The sequence below is a fragment of the Trematomus bernacchii genome, unplaced genomic scaffold, assembly GCF_902827165.1.
Source record: "Trematomus bernacchii unplaced genomic scaffold, fTreBer1.1, whole genome shotgun sequence".
Classification (NCBI taxonomy): Eukaryota; Metazoa; Chordata; class Actinopteri; order Perciformes; family Nototheniidae; genus Trematomus; species Trematomus bernacchii.
Window position 1 is genome coordinate 785,910 of NW_022987673.1, and position 22,126 is coordinate 808,035.

The 22,126-nt window shown below is 45.4% G+C and overlaps 1 protein-coding gene across 1 annotated transcript in view; it reads right to left on the reverse strand.

The window, feature by feature from the left end:
- The window catches only part of LOC117487513 (inactive dipeptidyl peptidase 10), a 57,428-nt gene continuing 35,302 nt past the window's right edge, over positions 1–22,126 (reverse strand). The window contains exons 11-25 of the mRNA XM_034136147.1: positions 21,249–21,372; positions 20,542–20,583; positions 20,082–20,186; positions 19,133–19,224; positions 17,425–17,472; positions 15,882–16,000; positions 15,691–15,738; positions 15,124–15,222; positions 14,575–14,641; positions 13,055–13,261; positions 11,688–11,742; positions 7,689–7,788; positions 6,844–6,902; positions 6,636–6,708; positions 1–457 (exon numbers count right to left, since the gene is read on the reverse strand). Coding sequence (XP_033992038.1) covers positions 237–457; positions 6,636–6,708; positions 6,844–6,902; positions 7,689–7,788; positions 11,688–11,742; positions 13,055–13,261; positions 14,575–14,641; positions 15,124–15,222; positions 15,691–15,738; positions 15,882–16,000; positions 17,425–17,472; positions 19,133–19,224; positions 20,082–20,186; positions 20,542–20,583; positions 21,249–21,372 — 1,459 coding nt within the window. The 3' untranslated portion in view covers positions 1–236. The remainder of the gene's footprint in view (positions 458–6,635; positions 6,709–6,843; positions 6,903–7,688; positions 7,789–11,687; positions 11,743–13,054; positions 13,262–14,574; positions 14,642–15,123; positions 15,223–15,690; positions 15,739–15,881; positions 16,001–17,424; positions 17,473–19,132; positions 19,225–20,081; positions 20,187–20,541; positions 20,584–21,248; positions 21,373–22,126) is intronic.

Consider the following 22,126-nt stretch of genomic DNA (forward strand, 5'->3'; position numbering starts at 1 on the left):
GGGACCAATGGAAACGTTGTCATGTTGCCGTTGTTCAGCATGGAAACATTCATTAGCTAACAATGACATTATTGTTCTATTAATATAAAGGGAGGTCAGGTACTCTTGTACCTGACCTGAAGTGTACTTCTGCCCTCTCTGTCTGCAGGAGGCGATGAGTTTGGTCCCCGCTCCCGAGTTAATCCAAAGTGATGCATAAAGTGACCTCCAGTCCAGAGATAGTCCTTCCTCACGCCTCAGTAATCTTCCTCCTCCTCCTCCTCCTCCTCAGGCTGCAGGAGGTAGCTGTTCTGCAGGCAGCTGTGCAGGTAGTTCACCAGCGTCCTCTGGAGGTGCTGGATGCTGCGCGGGGCCCTCAGGGTGTGGCCCTCGTCCGGGTACAGCTGCAGGGAGTAGTTCGCCTCCACCTTCACCAGCCGGCTCAGGAGCTCCGCGCTGTGCTGGAAGTGAACCCTCGCTGCGGGAGCACACACACAGATGTAACAGTTGTAAATATGCAGTGGTGTTTAATGTTAAATATTTCTTAGAAAATCATTTAGTATAATCACACAGATTCTGTGTTTTGTATTTAATAATTCTGTGTTCTTTATATATAAACGTTCAAAACCTGACTAGGTCTAGAATCAGTGGGCGGAACCTCCAGAATTGAGTCACTGTACTCAGGAGGTTATTTGTGTGGGAACTTCTCCCCTTCATATTGTTTCCCTCATGTTTCCTCTTCCCTTTTTGTGAATGTTTCACGTGAGAAGAGTCGGTGTGAGGGAAAAAACTATTGAATAACGACTGATTTGTTGTACACACACACACACACACACACACACACAATCAGACAGGTTGCCATCTTACAAATGTCTACAAACACGTATTGACTCACAGCTGAAGCACACTGTGAAGCTGTGAGCAAAAAGGGGCACCAGCGTTGGATTTGTTTGAGGAAACTGTCCCATTTCAGCATTGACAGAACCATGATGGTGTTGTATCGTGAGTCTATTCTGTGTTTTTCTTTAGTGCCCTGGGGCCTCATTTATAACGCCTTGCCGTAGGATTGACGTAGGAAGGTTGCTTACGTAGTACAAAGCACAAAAATAGGTACATACATTTTCCGCCATTTTCCGATTCACAAAACATTGCGTACCGGCGAGGGAAGTGCGTACGGCACTCCCTACGCCTGTTTCCCTTTATAAATCACAATCGACTCGTAACGCCCATATTTGCCTATACATAGTCAAAGAAACGCCCATTCATTCATTCATTTTGACTGACTGCATGAAGAAGATCGCAGGAAATGAGGACAGAACAGCTAAAAAAGACATCTCACACCGTGTCAGATTTTGGTTATTTTGGGGAGGTGGAGATAAATCATATTGTTTGGTGGATGCAGTTTGAACCAGAGTAGCAGCATGGAGGTCGGATCGTTACCAAAATAAATAAATAAGTGGTCCGAAAAAAGTTAATGACAAAAACAATACACATAACCTTCCTCAGGCAGTGTGTTTGTCCCGGGGACAGGAGACCCCCCCTTGATGAGAAACTGTACGAAATGATGGGGGAATCCCTCCGGAGTGTAGTCATGACGACTGGATCTGAATTATTTTGTTGTATTTGGTGGTTTGTGTTCCAGCTGTCGATCAGCAACTATATATCCATAATCCACCAGTTAAAGGAAATACAACTAATGTGTTGTGTTATATTAGCTGTACAATTTACCACATATGGTGTTCTTAGTTTCCATACCTCATGTGTTTTATGAGCGACTTATCAAGTCTTGGCAAACGGCATAAAACACGATTAAACGTGATAGTATATAAAACCATGCTCGTATCTACAACCTATAGAAATGCAAAACGGCGTCAGTTTAGACGTAATTCTTGTTACGATCTGTCTGTGTTGGGTTTTTTCTTGTCTTTTTCTGTCTTTTGTTTCCTGTTTTGTTTTGAAAAGTGTTCACCCCTGTCCTGCCTGATTGCCCGATTGTGTTCACCTGGTGCCCCTGTGTTTTCTCCTCCCTCCTCACCTGTGTCTTGTTTGTGTGATTGGTCTTGTGTGTATTTTAGTTCTGGTTTTTCTGTCTGTCATTGTTCGTTCATTGTTTGTAGTTGACTGTGTGTCACAGGGTAGTGTTCTGTGTTTCTACTTTGTACCTTGGAATAAAGGATTATTCTTGGAAATCTGCATTTGGGTCCTGCCTGCTACTCAACCCTGACAGAATGAACGAACCAGAAATGGGCCCAGCAGATCCATTTGAGGTGGAATTACAACATTTTACCTTTTCTTTGGCTTGCTGCTATAGTAGGTGGAGGGGAGCGTCCAGTGTTCAGCAGAGAGAGGCTGCTCTGGCAGAGGCTCACCAGGTGGCAACGGTGGATCCATCTCTAGTTAAGTTCTTACCTGACTGGATTTTGGATTTCCTCTCGACGTGTGATTCCCGGCCTGCTAGCCCCAGGCATGCTAGCCCCCTGCCTCCCAACTCCCAACCTAACACCATACATCTCGGTGTGTTCCGTCTGAAGTCAACCCCTGCTTCTTCCCCATTTCCTGCTCCTGTCCAGGAGCCGTTCGCGGGCACTCGTCTGGCTTTTGGAGGTCCACGGAGCCTCCAAAAGGCTCCTAGGAGAAGGAGTCGCAAGTCCAGGCTAGCAGCCCGACCCCCAGAAGCCATGCTTTGGGCTCCAGTACAGGCCCCAGCAGCCATGGTTCCGTCTCCAGAACCGGCCCACACAGCCATGGTTCCAGCCCCAGTTCTGGCCCCAACAGCCATGGTTCCGGCTCCAGAACCGGCCCATGCAGCCATGGTTCCAGCCCCAGTTCTGGCCCCGGCAGCCATGGTTCCGCCCTCTGTTCCGTTCCAGCACGCCATTTCTCAGGAACATGAGCAGGCGTGGCGAGACTTTGAGGAAAGCCAGCGGTCCTTGGCTCTATGCTTCCCGGGCCTCGCTGCTCGGGTCTCGACTTTGACGTCTTCTGCTGCATTTCCTGCCTCCTCCAGTCCACCTGTGGATTCCACTCCAGCCCCTCGTGTCCTGTCGGTGGTCCGGCCGACTCCAGCACCTCGTGTCCTGTCGGTGGTCCGGCCGACTCCAGCACCTCGTGTCCTGTCGGTGGTCCGGCTGACTCCAGCACCCCGTCTCCTGTCGGTGGTCCGGCCGACTCCAGCACCTCGTGTCCTGTCGGTGGTCAGGCCGACTCCAGCACCCCGTGTTTTGTCGGTGGTCCGGCCGACTCCAGCACCCCGTGTTTTGTCAGTGGTTCGGCCCACTCCAGCCCCTCGTGTCCCGTCGGTGGTCCGGCCGACTCCAGCACCCCGTCTCCTGTCGGTGGTCCGGCCGACTCCAGCACCCCGTGTCCTGTCGGTGGTCCGGCCGACTCCAGCACCTCGTGTCCTGTCGGTGGTCCGGCCGACTCCAGCACCCCGTCTCCTGTCGGTGGTCCGGCCGACTCCAGCACCTCGTGTCCTGTCGGTGGTCCGGCCGACTCCAGCACCCCGTCTCCTGTCGGTGGTCCGGCCGACTCCAGCACCTCGTGTCCTGTCGGTGGTCCGGCCGACTCCAGCACCTCGTGTCCTGTCGGTGGTCCGGCCGACTCCAGCACCCCGTGTTTTGTCAGTGGTTCGGCCCACTCCAGCCCCTCGTGTCCCGTCGGTGGTCCGGCCGACTCCAGCCCCCCGTGTCCTGTTGGCTCTCCGGCCGACGCCAGCCCCCCGTGTCCTGTTGGCTCTACGGCCGACGCCTACCCCATGTCCTGTACCGTTGGAGGTCCCGCCGACTACTCTTCTGCCGGGGGTCCTGCCAACCCTATGTCCTGTGATGTTGGAGGTCCCGCCGACTACTCTCCTGCCGGGGGTCCTGCCAACCCTATGTCCTGTGCTGTTGGAGGTCCCGCCGACTACTCTCCTGCCGGGGGTCTTGCCAACCCTATGTCCAGTGCTGTTGGAGGTCCCGCCGACTACTCTCCTGCCGGGGGTCTTGCCAACCCTATGTCCTGTTCCGTTGGGGATCTCGCCGACTACTCTTCTGCCGGGGGTCTTGCCAACCCTATGTCCAGTGCTGTTGGAGGTCCCGCCGACTACTCTCCTGCCGGGGGTCTTGCCAACTCCGTGTCCTGTCCCATTGGGGGTCCCGCCGACTACTCTTCTGCCGGGGGTCTTGCCAATCCTATGTCCTGTCCCGTTGGGGGTCCCGCAGACAACTCTCCTGCCGGGGGTCTTGCCAACTCCATGTCCTGTTCCGTTGGGGATCTCGCCGACTACTCTTCTGCCGGGGGTCTTGCCAATCCTTTGTCCTGTCCCGTTGGGGGTCCCGCCGACAACTCTCCTGCCGGGGGTCTTGCCAACTCCATGTCCTGTCCCGTTGGGGGTCCCGCCGACAACTCTCCTGCCGAGGGTCCTGCCAACTCCACGTCCAGTATCGTTGGTGGTCCTGCCGACACCTGTTCCGCTGTGGGTCCTGCCAACCCCTTGTCCTGTCCCGTTGGGGGTCCCGCCGACACCTGTCCCGCCGGGGGTTCTGCCAACTCTGTGTCCTGTTCCGTTGGGGGTCCAGTCGACACCAGCCCTTGCTCCATCCGGGGTCCCATTGACACCAGCCCATGTCATGTTCAGGATCCCGTCTACGCCTGTGCCGTCGGCTCCGGTTCCTGTCCGGCCGATACTGGGTCCTGCCCGGCCTCCGGAGCTGTTCCGTCGGCGCCTTCCTGCCCGGCCTCCGGAGCTGTCCCGTCGGCGCCTTCCTGCCCGGCCTCCGGAGCTGTCCCGTCGGCGCCTTCCTGCCCGTCCTCCGGAGCTGTCCCGTCGGCGCCTTCCTGCCCGTCCTCCGGAGCTGTCCCGTCGGCGCCTTCCTGCCCGGCCTCCGGAGCTGTCCCGTCGGCGCCTTCCTGCCCGGTCTCCGGAGCTGTCCCGTCGGCGCCTTCCTGCCCGGCCTCCGGAGTTGTCCCGTCGGCACCTTCCTGCCCGGCCTCCGGAGCTGTCCCGTCAGCGCCTTCCTGCCCGTCCTCCGGAGCTGTCCCGTAGACGCCTTCTTGTTCGCCCTCGAGCCCGGCCCCCTGTGTGCCGCGGTCTTCGCCCTCGAGCCCGGCCTCCTGAGTTCCCCAGCCGTGGTCTTCGCCCTCGAGCCCGGCCCCCTGACTCTTCCAGCCGCTGCCTTCGCCCTCGAGCCCGGCCCCTTGAGTTCCCCAGCCGTGGTCTTCGCCCTCGAGCCCGGCCCCCTGACTCTCCCAACCACTGCCTTCGCTCTCATGCCTGGGTCCCCGAGTTCGCCCGCTGTGGCCTTCGCCCCTTTTTGGACTCTGCCTTGCTCCCGGGTCGTCCGCCCGGGACCCCTTCCGGGCCCGTCCTCCGGACCCCCTCCACCCACCCTGTTGGTCCTGGTTGTGCGTCCCTCCTCCAGACCCCCTCCACCCACCCTGTTGGTCCTGGTTGTGCGTCCCTCCTCCAGACCCCCTCCACCCACCCTGTTGGTCTTGTTTGTGCGTCCCTCCTCCAGACCCCCTCCACCCACCCTGCTGGAATGTTTTGGACTTTTTGGGACTTTTTGGGACGTCTGGGATCCGTCCCTTGAGGGGGGGGGTACTGTTACGATCTGTCTGTGTTGGGTTTTTTCTTGTCTTTTTCTGTCTTTTGTTTCCTGTTTTGTTTTGAAAAGTGTTCACCCCTGTCCTGCCTGATTGCCCGATTGTGTTCACCTGGTGCCCCTGTGTTTTCTCCTCCCTCCTCACCTGTGTCTTGTTTGTGTGATTGGTCTTGTGTGTATTTTAGTTCTGGTTTTTCTGTCTGTCATTGTTCGTTCATTGTTTGTAGTTGACTGTGTCACAGGGTAGTGTTCTGTGTTTCTACTTTGTACCTTGGAATAAAGGATTATTCTTGGAAATCTGCATTTGGGTCCTGCCTGCTTCACTCAACCCTGACAATTCTGTCCTCCTGCTTACCGCATCATTTATGAGAAAACATTTCATAACAGTAACACAACATATTCGAGGTGGTTTTAAATAGCATATCCGTATTTATTTATTTCTCCAAGTTATGTTTTTGTGTGCACTGAGGAGTCTCAAACAGGCGTTTGTTTAATCATTTTAAGATTGGCTTTAATCAATGTTTGAAAATGAATTCTTCATATTTGATAAATGAGGTAACATTTTATTTATGGTATTATTTCCACATATTTCTCTCCATTCTTCCTTCTGCCAACGGTGTCGCAGTTTCTCGTCTCTCCCGTGTGTGTGCTTAGTGCGTACGCATGGGTTAGAGTTTGCGTGGAGGACCGCACATTTTCCCGTCAAGTTAGTATTTTATAAATCGCAAACATTGCATAGAAACTGGCGTACGCCATTTTTTGAGCGTATATCCCTTTATAAATGAGGCCCCAGGTCTCAGATTGTTAGGTGGTCTAGCTGCAGACTGAATGGTGAGTCACAGCTAAACCTTAGGGTCCCTGTACATCAGACAGTTACAGCAGTTAAATTATGAGACCCCCCCCCCCCTCTCCATACTGAATCTTAGGGAGGTTAGTGGTCCCAAGGTGTGGATAAAAAACAAAGCAGTATAAGAACAGGTGTAGCAGCCTCGCACAAAGCATGTCATATAAATAACTATAACTAATACATCTAAGTGAGAACAACATGGGAAACCCTGAACAGAGTCTCACCGTCTGCCGTCCCGTGAAGGATCAGGAAGTTCTCGTCCTTCAGCTTGTTCACCTCCTCCAGCAACGAGGCAGTCTGGAAAGATTTACCAGCACAGTATGAGTGCTTTATTAGCGACAGGAACACAGACTATAATGCACATTACAATGTAAATGTTGAGTTGTGGTTTCCATCCTGCATTAGTTTCGGTTAATACTCCTTCAGCCTCACCGAGTACGCGTGCTCCTCCTTCGCTGGAAGACCCAGAAACCTCTCTGAGAACGCAGCGCCTGCAGGAGAAGAATACATGAACTGTGTCTCTGTTCGCTCACTACCTCCACCTCCTGGGTGTTTTCAGAGATGGTACACACATCCTTTACTCAAGTAGAAGTACACACATCCTTTACTCAAGTAGAAGTACACACATCCTTTACTCAAGTAGAAGTACAGATACTCGTGTTTAAAAATACTCTAGTCAAAGTAGAAGTACTGACTAAACTTCTTTACTCAAGTAAAAGTAAAGAGGGCTTTGAAATGTACTTCAGTAAAAAGTACCCATAACTAGCAGCTGTTTTAAAGAGTACCTGACCTCCCTTTATATTAATAGAACAATAATGTCATTGTTAGCTAATGAATGTTTCCATGCTGAACAACGGCAACATGACAACGTTTTCATTGGTCCCTCTTCTTTAGAGAAGACCAGGAAATGATGGATACACGGATCGTGTTCAAATCAATAGGCACGCAATGACTCTAAATAATAATGATCACGCCACCAAACACACATTCAAACTAAAGGAACCAGCCTGTTTGGGAAATGTGAGAAGTAGAAAGTACAGGTATTTGGGTTCAACATGTAAGAAGTAGAAAGTACAGGTATATGTGTTCAAATTGTAAGAAGTGGAAAGTACAGGTATTTGTGTTCAAAATGTAAGAAGTAAAAGTCGTTAGAAAAATAAGTAGTGGAGTAAAGTACTGATACCAGATAAATCTGCTTAAGTACAGTAATGAAGTATTTGTACTCCACTACTTCCACCTCTGGTGTTTAAAGAGTTAACGCTCTGATCTGAACTCACTGTAGAGCCTGAAGTCTGTGATGGGAGCGACGGCGGCTGTGCACTGGAAGAGATTCTCCGTCGCCGCCAACATCTTCAGAGACAAATATCCACCAAACGCCTGCAGGAGGAGAGAAAAGTGTTGAAACAAACAGGGGGGTTTGGTTATTCCCAGGGTCCTATGTTCTTGATATAAAGCTGCCTGGGGGGAACAACATGAAGGAGATATTTGAACAGTTTCCTTTATGTGTCACATTGAGAGGAAATTCAGAAGGGACATAAAAACACCAAACTAATTCAGTAAGCAGAAGCTTTCAGGAATATCAAACTTTTCATTCTTAAAATGCTGTCACTTTTCCATAGAGGACCATCCAGCAGCACTGTACATGTTACATGTATTTATAATGTAATATTCCATTCCCTACAGTTGTTCTTCTGTTTCACAAAATACATCTCTGTTTTTCTGCTGCCTCGTTTCACTTCCAGAAACATACACACGCTCCCTCACTGTCGCTCTACCATCCAACACACACATGCGCACGCCACACCCCTCTCTCTCTCTCTTAAAGCTCCCATGTCATGCTTTTCCGGTTATTACCCGTCCCCTTGTGTGTTATGAAGGTTTTTATGCATGTAAACGGTGTGCAGAGTCAAAACCCTCAAAGTACACCCTGTAGCGAGTAAAACTCTAACACAGAAAATACCTCCCCAAAACGCCTCGTTGGAGATACGTCACTGCCCATTTGAGTCTTCCATTTAGTTCCGGGTACGGCATGATGTCATGCGGTCCCGGAACGAAATGGACCAATCCCGAAGAGCTATGGCCACACCCAGCGGCGCTGGCCGCACCCTCTGCCAGCCTAACATTTACTGTTGGAAGCTCTGGTTCAGTTCACAATCGATCCAGTCATGCAAATGCCAAGGACCTGTTTCCTGAAATGTGAGGAGAAATCTGAGCTGTTTGTCCTACCGACGGAAGAACCACGACGAAGTCAGTGGTTGAAATTTCTTTTTAACACTGTTCCTTCAGAGGTTCGAAGAACCGGCATTTCACAGACGAAAGCTTCCAAAACATTGCCCAGTTTGAGGCCGGATATGCACAGCTTGTTTGGACCGTTTGGAGAAGGGGAAGATTCGGGTACACAACCTGTAAGTTTGCATTGTTATTTGTGTATTTATCAAACAAGGTATCTACCACGACTGTTTAAATGTGTAAACATGTTTCGGACTGCTAAGCCAGTGCTAACTGTGCTAACTAAGTTGCTAGCGTTTCCATATCAACTCTAATATTAGCAGATGGCCTTACATACATGTATGTAGAATGTCTGCATTCACACACGAAATACTCATAGACAGTATACTCCAGGTGATTTACCGTACGGTCAGTCGCGAAACGTAATTACATTATAGCTGGCGTTCCGAGCGTGTATGCTACCGAGCTACACAAACAACGAGGCTATAGTTTGTTTGGACCGTTTGGAGTAGGGGAAGATTCGGGTACACAACCTGTAAGTTTGCATTGTTATTTGTGTATTTATCAAACAAGGTATCTACCACGACTGGTTAAATGTGTAAACCAGACTCCTAAGTCATTGACATAGTGCTAACTGGGCTAACTAAGTTGCTAGCGTTTCCATATATCAACTCCAATATTAGCAGATCGCCTTACATACATGTTCCTCATAGCTGGATAATGTCTGCATTCACACACAAAATAGTCATAGACCGTATACTCCTGGTGATTTACCGTACGGTCAGTCGCGAAACGTAATTACATTATAGCTACCGATCTAACCGACGGAGCTAGACCTTAGTTTGGTCGGAAAAAATGTGTTGTTATGCTACGTTGCTAGCGTTTAAATATACTACAATGTCAGCAGATGGCCTTACATGTTTGTCATGGCAGGAGAATGTCTGCAGTCACACACAAGGAATACTCATACAGTATACTCCGGGTGATTTACCGTACATTGTGACAGTACATGTACATACTGCATGTATAGCTAACGAGGCTAGCTGTATGCTAGCGCAAAACAATGTATTCATGCAAGTTACAATGTATGACCGAACGTAGCAGAATACCCGTATAATATTGCAATTATAAACACGTTATTGCTAGCCTAATATGAACCACTAGCTTTTGTTCATAGTAGTTTTATTACACTCCACTATAGTTGCCGTTCCTCCAAGCTAACGTTCATATCGTGTTAGCTACCAAGGTAAACAAAGCTAGGTTAGCATATTAGCAGGCAAGCTGTTCATTAGATAGATCCACACTCCTACCACAACTACTACTAACGAATCTAAAACAACCAAGTTTCTCTAATATTTTGTGATTTGCATTTGATTTCGTCCAGGTAGATCCTGCCGGACAATACATGACTGGACGACCACACTGAGGCATCGTCCTAAAAAGCCCTGGCTGCTATAAGCAAGATGCCGACAACGGGGAGTAATTGACGATATACCGTGTATATATGTATATTTACGTTCATTTTGTACATTTCTAAAAATAAAGTTTAATGGAAATACTTAGTAGGCCTATCCTTTCTTCCCTGAATTATTTGCTCCTATAACATCATTCATATATAGCAAACCATGATTTGATTTCTCATCAAACAGTAGTAGTTTATAACGGGTAAAAATAACTTACTCTTTGTTATGACCGGCTCGTAGGCCACAACGGAAAGACAAGGAGACATACACGAGTTTACAAAACCACGGCACATTTATTGTGGTAAATGCAGAGATAGGTGGTCGAGGGGAGAGGATCGCTGAGCTGCTTTGGAGAGAGAGAGGGGCTGCCGTTTGACTCCGGGCAGCTGGCAAGCACCTCGGCTCCGGCCAGGTGTCCGTGATCGCGCTGATTAGCCTCTTCAGCTCCACCCCATCGTAAGACAAAGGCCCTGGGGCCGTCACACTCTTCTATAACAACAGTTAAAAATATATATGTATATAAAATATACGGCTGTACCGACGCCATGATAAGACTGATGTTCAGCTGAGAGCAGCTAGAAAAAGCACTGTTAGACATGGGCGGAGCCTCTCTGGTGGTTGACTAATCAGAACAGAGTGGCCGAGCTGACCAATCGGAGCACACTAGGCTCACAGGGAGGGGGGGGGCAAGAGCTCCAACGAGTCGTTTAGTGGAGAAAGTGAATACTGCTGAATACACATACTTGACAGAGATGCTGTATGAGAAACCAATGTGAGTTTGGAAAATTGCACAGTATAAATCTATTTTAGTATACCTCAACAATGTAATTATGATCAGTGGAAATGGCCATGACATGGGCCCTTTAAAGGGACAGCGATCTCATCTCACTCTGCATGACCCTAATATCATAACATGTGTGTTCTGGAGAATCACAGAACGGACGATCGTCCTTATTATTATGCCGTTTAAACCAATTATTTAAATGTGTTTGTTAAATTCTGCATCATGTAAGTTGTGCTGACAGGTCCACACACTGCTTCCCCGCAGCGAGGCTCCCCCCACCCTCCTGTTGACAGTTCACGATGTCGGCACGCGGATAACAAACATTTTTTGTAATGGCACTTCATATCAAAAAGGTTGCCGACCCCTGCCCTACACTCTTAATGTAAATAATATCCTGCTGTATATCGTGTCTAAAGCCTTTCAGTCGTGTTTTATTGTCAGAGTTTATAGATTTCTTATCTTCACGGCCTACTGTATATTTTCTACTTTTTAATGCAGCTTTAATTCTGCTTTGAGATGTTTAAATTGTAGTATTGTTTATTTCTACTCTTTTCTATGCCTTGTTTTGTTTTGTTGTTTTTTATGCTGCTACAACGCAAACATTTCCTATATTGGGATCAATAAAGTACCTCTCATCTCATCTCATCTTATAGGGTGAGTGTGTTGGAGAGAAACTCCCTCTGGAGGAACACAGGGATTTGAGCCTTTGCAGACCATTTACATGCACTACAACCGATAGACCACACAACAGAAGCCTATAGAGCCTCTCTTTGAATATTGAAATGGTTCAATGTTGTCACCTTTCCGTAGAGAACCATCCGGCGATCATCGATGTACGGCAGCTTCATCAGCAACCTGTGGAAACATCATGAAATAAATAAGTGTAACCATCCTGAGTCATTCAGATTAATGTTGTTACATCACATGTTCTTTTAGGTTGGTTTCATTTTATTTGTTTTGTTTTATTGTTCTTTTTTTTATTTTGTATTAAAGTGGACCTATCATGCTATATTTGAATAATATAGTGTAGGACCATACCTATATAAGGCATATTTATACTTTTTTTTTTTCAAAATACCAAACAGATCATGCATTTTAGCCATGCCTCATTTTGCACTGTTTTTGCAAGGGCTGATTCAGTGAGAACAGCACCACCTACAGGCCTGGCATATGTACTACAGCGTCTCCAGCACTTTCGAACGGCAATGGCCGTGGCTGTCTCCTCCTGATTGGTGGAGTTGGCCCAATAGCCGTAGCGCCACCGTCCTGACGTCAGGACGGTGTTCAAATCTGGATCAGTTTTTATCAGATCCGTTGCAGCCCCTTTTTTAGAGATTTGGGTATGGAGGAAAATAGAGAGGGTTGTGTTTTCTGACACTTGGTGAGTTCCCTGGAACACCGGGGACACATATTCATGTAGAAAAGACGTACAAAAGTGCACTTTGCATGATAGGTCCCCTTTAAGTGTTCCAGTAATGTTTGTTGCGTGATTTTATTTGATTGTATTTACTTGCTTCAAAAGAATTAGTTTTAGGGTGACTTTCACAATCTGTCGGGACTACAGATGAAAAATAGCCTCTTAACACATTTACAGAGATGTTGATCAATGTGCACTGTCCCTGATAAATAAATACTAATAATACGTTTATTTAGTATAGCACCTTTCACAGAAATAGAATTCACAAAGTGCTTCACAAGAAAGAACAAAAGTTCAAATGAAGACACACACACATCACACACATCACACACACATCACACACACATCACACACACATCACACACACACACACACACACACATCACACACACATCACACACACATCACACACACACACACACATCACACACACATCACACACACACACACACCACATCACACACACATCACACACACATCCACACACACATCACACACACATCACAACACACATCACACATCACACAGACATCACACACCACATCACCACACCACATCACACACACATCACACACATCACACACACATCACACACACATCACACACATCACACACACATCAACACACACATCACACACATCACACACACATCACACACACATCACACACATCACACACACATCACACACACAGAGACTGCATAGCGGATGACTTTAGGGAGAGAGGTCATGAATCAATAAAGTCACTGACTCGACCACTGAGAGGTAATCCTTCACTCTGATGGACCCCAGCTTTCGAGGATCCATGTTGAGGCTCTTCTGTCCGCGGCCCCCCCCACTGCGGCCCCCCCCACTGCGGCCCCCCACCCAGGCGAGGGCCACACCGTGAGACCCGGAGAGGACCTGGGGCCACTCCAGAGAGAACTCCTCCGTCACCACCTGACCCGGCTCACCATCCCTGAAGAAGAGGAGGAAGAAGAAGAGGAGGAAGAAGAAGAAGAAGAAGAAGACTTTATTAATCCCTGTCTTTCTCCACTCTGTTGGGATTTTACACACACAGGGGATACACACACACACACACACACACACACACACACACACACACACACACACACACACACACACACACACACACACACAGGATATACACACACACACAGGATATACATGCACACACACACACAGGATATACATGCACACACACAGGATATACATGTACACACACAGGATATACAGGCACACACAGGATATACATGCACACACACAGGATATACATGCACACACACAGGATATACATGCACACACAGGATATACATGTACACACACAGGATATACATGCACACACAGGATATACATGCACACACACACACAGGATATACATGTACACACACAGGATATACATGCACACACAGGATATACATGCACACACACACACAGGATATACATGCACACACACAGGATATACATGCACACACAGGATATACATGTACACACACAGGATATACATGCACACACAGGATATACATGCACACACACACACAGGATATACATGTACACACACAGGATATACATGCACACACACAGGATATACATGCACACACACACACAGGATATACATGTACACACACAGGATATACATGCACACACAGGATATACATGCACACACACAGGATATACATGTACACACACAGGATATACATGCACACACAGGATATACATGCACACACAGGATATACATGCACACACACAGGATATACATGCACACACAGGATATACATGCACACACACACACAGGATATACATGCACACACACAGGATATACATGCACACACACAGGATATACATGCACACACACAGGATATACATGCACACACACAGGATATACATGCACACACACAGGATATACATGCACACACACAGGATATACATGCACACACACAGGATATACATGCACACACAGGATATACATGCACACACACAGGATATACATGCACACACACAGGATATACATGCACACACACAGGATATACATGCACACACAGGATATACATGCACACACACAGGATATACATGCACACACACAGGATATACATGCACACACACAGGATATACATGCACACACACAGGATATACATGCACACACACAGGATATACATGCACACACAACTACACACAGAGCAGAGAGGCTGCCAGTTATCTGGCGCCAAGGGAGCAGTTTCGAGGTTAGGTGCCTTGCTCAAGGTCAGAGGTCACTTGACAGGAAACACTTACACCATGAGGAGGAGGGGGTGCAGGTTGGCCTCGTAGCCCTGAGGAAGAGAGAGCTTCAGGTGCAGGTCTGAGGGAGAAACAGGAAGATGCTCATGAGACGACTCCTGACCAAATGAGAGACTTCAAAACATTTGAAGAACATTTAAAATATCCAAAATATTTGTAATATTATATAATTCTTTGGCAGTTTGTTGACACATTATACACAGCAATAATTTCTGCGTTTTTTCTATGATTATAGCAACCAAATCTTTTGTTTCTTTTTGAGTGTTGACTCTTTGCATGTTAGTGTTTTCCAGAAAAGAACAAAAGAACACAAGCTCATTGATTTTGATGCATTTCAATGTTTTTAAAAGCATATTCTTTAATATTCGTATTTGTTTCCGCTGTCACTGAGTTTAATCTCTAAAACTAACTCCAGTCCTGATTATAACTAAACACATTTTCTTAGATAAGTTTCATTAAATAGAGATATTTATATTTCTTTTCATCCACAGATGTGTGTTTGTGTGGATTCATATCCTAAGTGTAATGAAGGGTCTTCAGTACCGTGGTGCTCTGCAGAGAGGGTCCTGAACAGAGTCTCAGGGAGCCTCTTGTCCTGCAGAGCTGAGGACAGAGGGCCGTTGTCCTCCAGCACCACGAACCCTGCACCACACAACACATTCATTAACAATAACAACTACATAAATATAATAACAAACAAATTCAATAAAGTTATACAACTTTAATAGAATTAAATGTTTACAAAAAAAACTGTAAAAAAAGAACGCTACTAACTCTACAACTTAGATATAATACAATTAAATATCAATTAAATTACATAAAATAAATGGATACAATGATACACCTTTAAAATAATGAATACAGTTATTAATAAAAACATATTTAATTATAAAATAGAATAAAATAATACAACTTAAATAAGTGATTCATAAAATAACAATAACATACTTTTCTAAGCCGCAGACAGAGGGCAGTGTTCACATGGTATGTCCTCTGCAGGCAACTGTGTGTGTGTGTGTGTGTGTGTGTGTGTGTGTGTGTGTGTGTGTGTGTGTGTGTGTGTGTGTGTGTGTGTGTGTGTGTGTGTAGTTATGTAGGTATAACACTCACTGTAGGGGTCCGTTGTGCTGTGAAGTGTCACTTTAGGGATTCCTGGTCCTGGGGAAGTTTGGAAAAAACAAACATTATTCAATTTAATCAGTTTCACTTAATCAGCTTCAAAAATATACTGTGTGTGTGTGTGTGTGTGTGTGTGTGTGTGTGTGTGTGCGTGCGTGCGTGCGTGCGTGTGTGTGTGTTACCTCGGCAGTACAGGGTGAAGTGTGTCTGGTTGGGGCTGAACTCAGCGGAGAAGAAGCGACATCCATCGATGAGATTACAGGAGAGACAGCGGCGCTCAAACTCTCCGTCCACATCCACACTGACAGAGAGACCAGAACACGTTATTACATCACAGGAGAGAACATTACCTCTATATAAGACATAAGAGAAAATAAAAATATAACTGATAAAAACGTAACTTCGTAAGAGGTACAATTTTTACTTTATATAAATATTAAGAGATAAGAGACAAGCAACCTTTTATTAGAGATAAAAGAAAATAAACTTTATATAACAGAAGAGAGAACTCAAACTTAATATGAGAGTTCAAAGAGTTGCTTTGAAACCACATGCAGAACTACAGGTCCACCACTAGGGGGGAGTGTAGAGTCCCTGAAAGAGGATCTGCATTAGTCCCCTTTCTCAAACAGAGCAATAACAAATTGAAAACCAATCGATCACACATCAGTTTAGCTTTCTGCGATTTGTATCGTTTTCATTATTTTATTTAAATGAGTTAGTATATCTAGTCTTTTACATTTTGAAGATAGAAATGTAAATGTTATGTGAAGTGTTTTAGTTTGGGCACACGTATGAAATATGTTGTGATATCACCAGGGGCGCACCTTGCGAACAGGCGAGGCAGGCAACTGCTTGGGGCCCCGGACCAGAAGGGGGCCCCCAAAGAAGGTAGATTAAGAAGGTCCACAGCAACGACAACATGAAACACCCTTTAATTTACTGCAACGACATGTCGGGTAACCCCCTCAAGGGGTCCCCATGCATAGCGCGCCGTCAAAGCTCATCATTTCAGTTGCGCTGCTCCACTCCGGGGGGGGGGCTTGGGGTCCCCAGAGTGTCTTGGGGCGTCACTGGATTTCACATGTGTTAATGTTGTTATTTTGTGTTGACCTGCTATAATCTCTTATCTCTTTGAGATTCATGTACATGGTCCCTGACAACTACCCCTAAACTGAACTTTATATGAGAGAGAGAAGCTGAACTTTGTATAGTTGATAAGGGGAAAAGCTTAAAGGCCGTTAGCAGAGAAGGACAGTCTGTAGTTTGATTTTCTTTCAGGAGAGAGTCAATAACTGCAGAGACTTCTGGGTAAAGTGATCTGAGACAAGCCGATTGACTTTTAGGAAACAAATGAGGTTCAATACTTCTCGACAGTGAAGTCTTTAGATCGTTCTGTGAGGAGTCTCTGAAGGACTTTGAATCTCAGACAGGATCACAGACCCTCCTCTGAAATACTCAATGTCTCTTCTTTTTGTAAGGTATGATTATTTATTATTTGCTATTTTGTATATTTTGAAATGCAATCACGTGATGAATACTTCTTCTTCTTGACTTGTATTACTGACTGATTATGTCTGAATGCACCTTCAGGATTGTTGAATGAACTATTTAATTTCGCTGTGCAGCGACATAAACATTGATAACATTATTCTGTCTTGGAGATAAAGTCAATACTGTGAGTGTTTATAGTTCTGTGTCTGGAGGCAGTCGGGCACTGTTTACCTGTAGAGGTGTCGGCTCTGTCTGGACTCCTCTGCACTCAGGAAATATCTGAAGAAAAAGATAAAATAATCACAGAGAGGATTATCTATCTGTTGGAGTCGCTGGATGTTAAAGGTCACCTATCATGCTAAATCCACTTCTTCATGTCTCTTCTACATCAACATGTGTCCCCTCTTCTTCATGTCTCTTCTACATCAACATGTGTCCCCTCTTCTTCATGTCTCTTCTACATCAACATGTGTCCCCTCTTCTTCATGTCTCTTCTACATCAACATGTGTCCCCTCTTCTTCATGTCTCTTCTACATCAACATGTGTCCCCTCTTCTTCATGTCTCTTCTACATCAACATGTGTCCCCTCTTCTTCATGTCTCTTCTACATCAACATGTGTCCCCTCTTCTTCATGTCTCTTCTTCATCAACATGTGTCCCCTCTTCTTCATGTCTCTTCTTCATCAACATGTGTCCCCTCTTCTTCATGTCTCTTCTTCATCAACATGTGTCCCCTCTTCTTCATGTCTCTTCTACATCAACATGTGTCCCCTCTTCTTCATGTCTCTTCTACATCAACATGTGTCCCCTCTTCTTCATGTCTCTTCTTCATCAACATGTGTCCCCTCTTCTTCATGTCTCTTCTTCATCAACATGTGTCCCCTCTTCTTCATGTCTCTTCTTCATCAACATGTGTCCCCTCTTCTTCATGTCTCTTCTTCATCAACATGTGTCCCCTCTTCTTCATGTCTCTTCTTCATCAACATGTGTCCCCTCTTCTTCATGTCTCTTCTACATCAACATGTGTCCCCTCTTCTTCATGTCTCTTCTTCATCAACATGTGTCCCCTCTTCTTCATGTCTCTTCTTCATCAACATGTGTCCCCTCTTCTTCATGTCTCTTCTTCATCAACATGTGTCCCCTCTTCTTCATGTCTCTTCTTCATCAACATGTGTCCCCTCTTCTTCATGTCTCTTCTTCATCAACATGTGTCCCCTCTGTGGAAAGAGACTCTGAAAGTTTCAGGAACAAAGATTCTCTCTCTTTTTGTCCTGATCCATTTCTATAAAAACCTGTCTGAAAATGAGCTGATCAGATTTTGGCCACTTTATGATGTCATAACGATGTTTTGTCTTGTGTAGCCACTAGCCAATCAGCAACCAAGGTAACCCCCCCCCCCACCTTATCACCTGAATCTCCTCCTAGAGCACCATTGAGTTCTTTTTAACCAAATCTCTCTCAGAGGGGCGTGGGGAGGGGCTCCTTATTTTCATCTAAGGTAACAGTACGTCCACACGGCTCCGTCGCGTTGAAGCTTGCCGGTGGGCGTGTCTGGCGTGCGGCCAACAACCAATCACATTAATCTCCCGCCCCGGACACACAAGCACACGGTTTGATTGGCTAGTGCTTGTCCTGGCATATGATTTGATTGGCTGGCGCTTCCGTCGACGCTTGAAAGCGTGACGTCACCCCATTCAAAGTGAATGGGAAGCGTCTCCATTGAAGCACGCAACGGAACCGGGTGGACGTTACGTGACAGACAGAGAATCAGCCCTTTTTAAACAGGGCTGAAACAGAGGGGATTATGGGTAATGCTGCAATTATCTGTTTGGTGTTTCAGCCAATCAGAGACAGGCTCTGTATATATCTGAGACCTGTGATATATTGATGAAAAACAGTATAATAGGGGACCTTTAATAAACTTGTGTCCACACTCACAGTTTCCCGGCCTCCTCATCCAGAGCGCAGAGCGAAGAGACGTCCCAGCTGCCGGACGTCAGGAAACGAGGCGGGACGGAGGGGACGGCCGCCTGAGAGACAGAGACAACAAGGGGGGGGAAATTAACTGAAAAAAATGAACAAATAAACATCATAATACACAAATAAATACATAATAATACATGGGATTTATAGCGCTTTTCCTAACGCTCAAAGATGCTTACATGAAATGTAATGATAAATAAATAATAATCAATTTATAAATTATTCATAATAAATATAAAATAAATGCAAAAATAAATAAAAAATGAAAACATTAAAGTGTATACAAATTGGAATTAAAACAAAGGTTAAATAATATAAATAAAAAGCTAATTAAATACAAATATATATTTATTTTACCTACTACATCCATTTAAAATTAATTGTAGTAGTGGGTAAAATAATAAATGATACACAAATAAATTCAAACGTTTAAAAATGAATAAAAACATTTCTTTAAATAAAAATAAATGCAATAAAAAAAGTGGGGAAATCAAATAGAAAGTAAATTAATAAATATGTTTTTTAATAATGTTTTTTAATGGATAATAACATGAAAAATGAACCCAGTGTCATTAAAGCCTGTGTTGAATATGTTTCTCTATAAAATAAAAACCATTAACATCTTAAATAGCTCCACTGGGGAGGATTAGATCAAGTTAATGTGAATTGAACCGTGTAGCTCGGCCATTAAGGTCTTAATGAGTGCATTTACTCCTCAGATAAGGTGCTTTAGGAGTGATGGAGGAAAGCCAAGGCAAACAAACAGCTTGAACATCAGAGAGGAGAGTGAGGCTGCTTTTATCTGGGATCCCACGGTGTAACGAGACCTCGCTGAATGTTAACGAGTCAGAAGTTATTGAAGTCTGACCCGAGGAAGTGAAAGTTAACGGACCTGAAAACTGACCTGCGCTGAGAGAGCGGCGACGTGGAGGAACTCGCCCCGAGCGCCCTGCTTCGCTGGGAGGATGGAGTAAAACAGCGAGGCGTCTGAAGAAAACAACGGTACGTCCTGCAGGGGGAAGGAGATAAAGATAATAAAAGACCTGATACAAAAAGAATGACAAGAACTGAATGAAAAATAAAGAAAATACTTGAGAAAATAAAAAATAAATGTCGTCAAAAATAAAGAACAGACCCGATTAAGAAATAAAGAAAAAATACTGAGTCTTAATAGTAAAGTACAGTCAAAATTAAAGAAGAAATTGCATCCAAATAATAAAATACCTAAGTAAATAAAGAAAGTACTGAGTCGAAAATGAAGTAAAAAATTGAATTACTGAGTGAAAAACAAGAAAAGCACTTAATAATAATAAATAATAATACACAAAATACATAGTTAGTTACAAACAAACAATTACACACACCTGTCGCTGGTTCTGCATTAGGTCCATGGCCATTTTGTGCTTCTATTAAAGTAGGAATCACAGATTATAGAGCAGTGTGTTAGTCGCAGCATTAACCGAACAGAAGATAATTAAGAAGCAGTGTCTAAATTAATATGATTATGTATTTGAGCGGTTTATGAGACAATGTAACTCTACATGGGAGCACAAACACAGACGTTAATGACTGATTCATAGATGTTATTCCTCTTTTTTATCTCTTTGTAGTCTTAGAAGTCATTTTGCGTGTATTTGTGATCAGTTTGTATCTCTTTGGAGCCACTTTCGTTTTTTTAAGGCATTTTGTGTCTTTTTTAGGCGTTTTATTGCCATATATTGTAGACATTTGTTTGCCTTTTGGTAGCTATTTTTAGTCTGTTGAGACTCTTTGTAGTCTTCCTGGTTGGTCCATATCTTTGTAAGGGACATTTTGCCTTTTGCACTTTGTATGCCTGTTCAGTAATCCATCCATGATCATGCATATGAATAATTAAAGCTATACAAATATTACATCGGCTATGTGTACCTGAGGATTTACAGAGAGTGAGAGAGCGATAAACCCTGCAGAACATCCCTGAGGATTCTGCTCATGGAGCTGATCATCTTAAATATGAATCCAGAGAGCTAAAGGAAATCAATCCAGCGTTAAATCAGGAACAGAATCTTCCATTGAAGTGTGTGTCCCTGACCTCTGAGCAGGCTCCGGTGGTGGCCTCACACACACACAGCACCGACTGGTTCTGGACGCGGTTCAGGAAGCGCACGGCGAGGCGGGTGCTGCTGATCCACGTCACCATGGAGATGTAGCTGTCTCTGAGGAGGGGAGGCAGAAAGTCAGAGAGATGTTAGAGAGATCGGAAAGAGGTGCAGAGGAGGGGGGTGAAGTCTTCTATGTGCTTCAGGGTCGATGGTAAAAGTTGTTGATTAAAGCAACAAACTCCTCAGTGTGTGCTTTAATCACAGAGAGAAAGCTGCAAAATGTCTGTTAGCTGGCCAGCTCTGTTGTGATTGGTCAACCGCTTAGAGGAGTCCCGCCCCTTCGCCTATTACGTACAATGTGTCGGAGCGCTAGCCAATAGGAGTGCAAGAGTTCCATAGTGATGTCTGGTCTCCTGCTCTCTCCCAAATTGAGCTTTTCCCTCTTCAAGCTTCACTCCTTCCACCTTTGAATTCCATGCCGTCACAGTAACCCATCCTATACAATTAACCATTGTTGTTCTCTACCGTCCACCAGGCGCCTTGGGGGACTTCTTGGAGGAATTAGATCATCTCCTCTCACACATCCCTGAAACTGGCCCTCCCGCTGTACTTCTCGGAGACTTCAACCTCCAGACAGGGAAGATATCTGAACTAACATCTCTTTTATCCACCTTTGCTTTCTCACTGTCTCCGTCCCCACCAACTCATAAAGCTGGCAATGTCCTTGATCTCATATTCTCAAGGAACTGCACTACTTCTAACCTCTCTGTAAACCCACTTCACACCTCGGATCACTTCTTCATTTCATTCGCTCTATACCCCTTTCCAAACATAACAAACTAATCTCTTCTCATCCTGCACCTGTCCG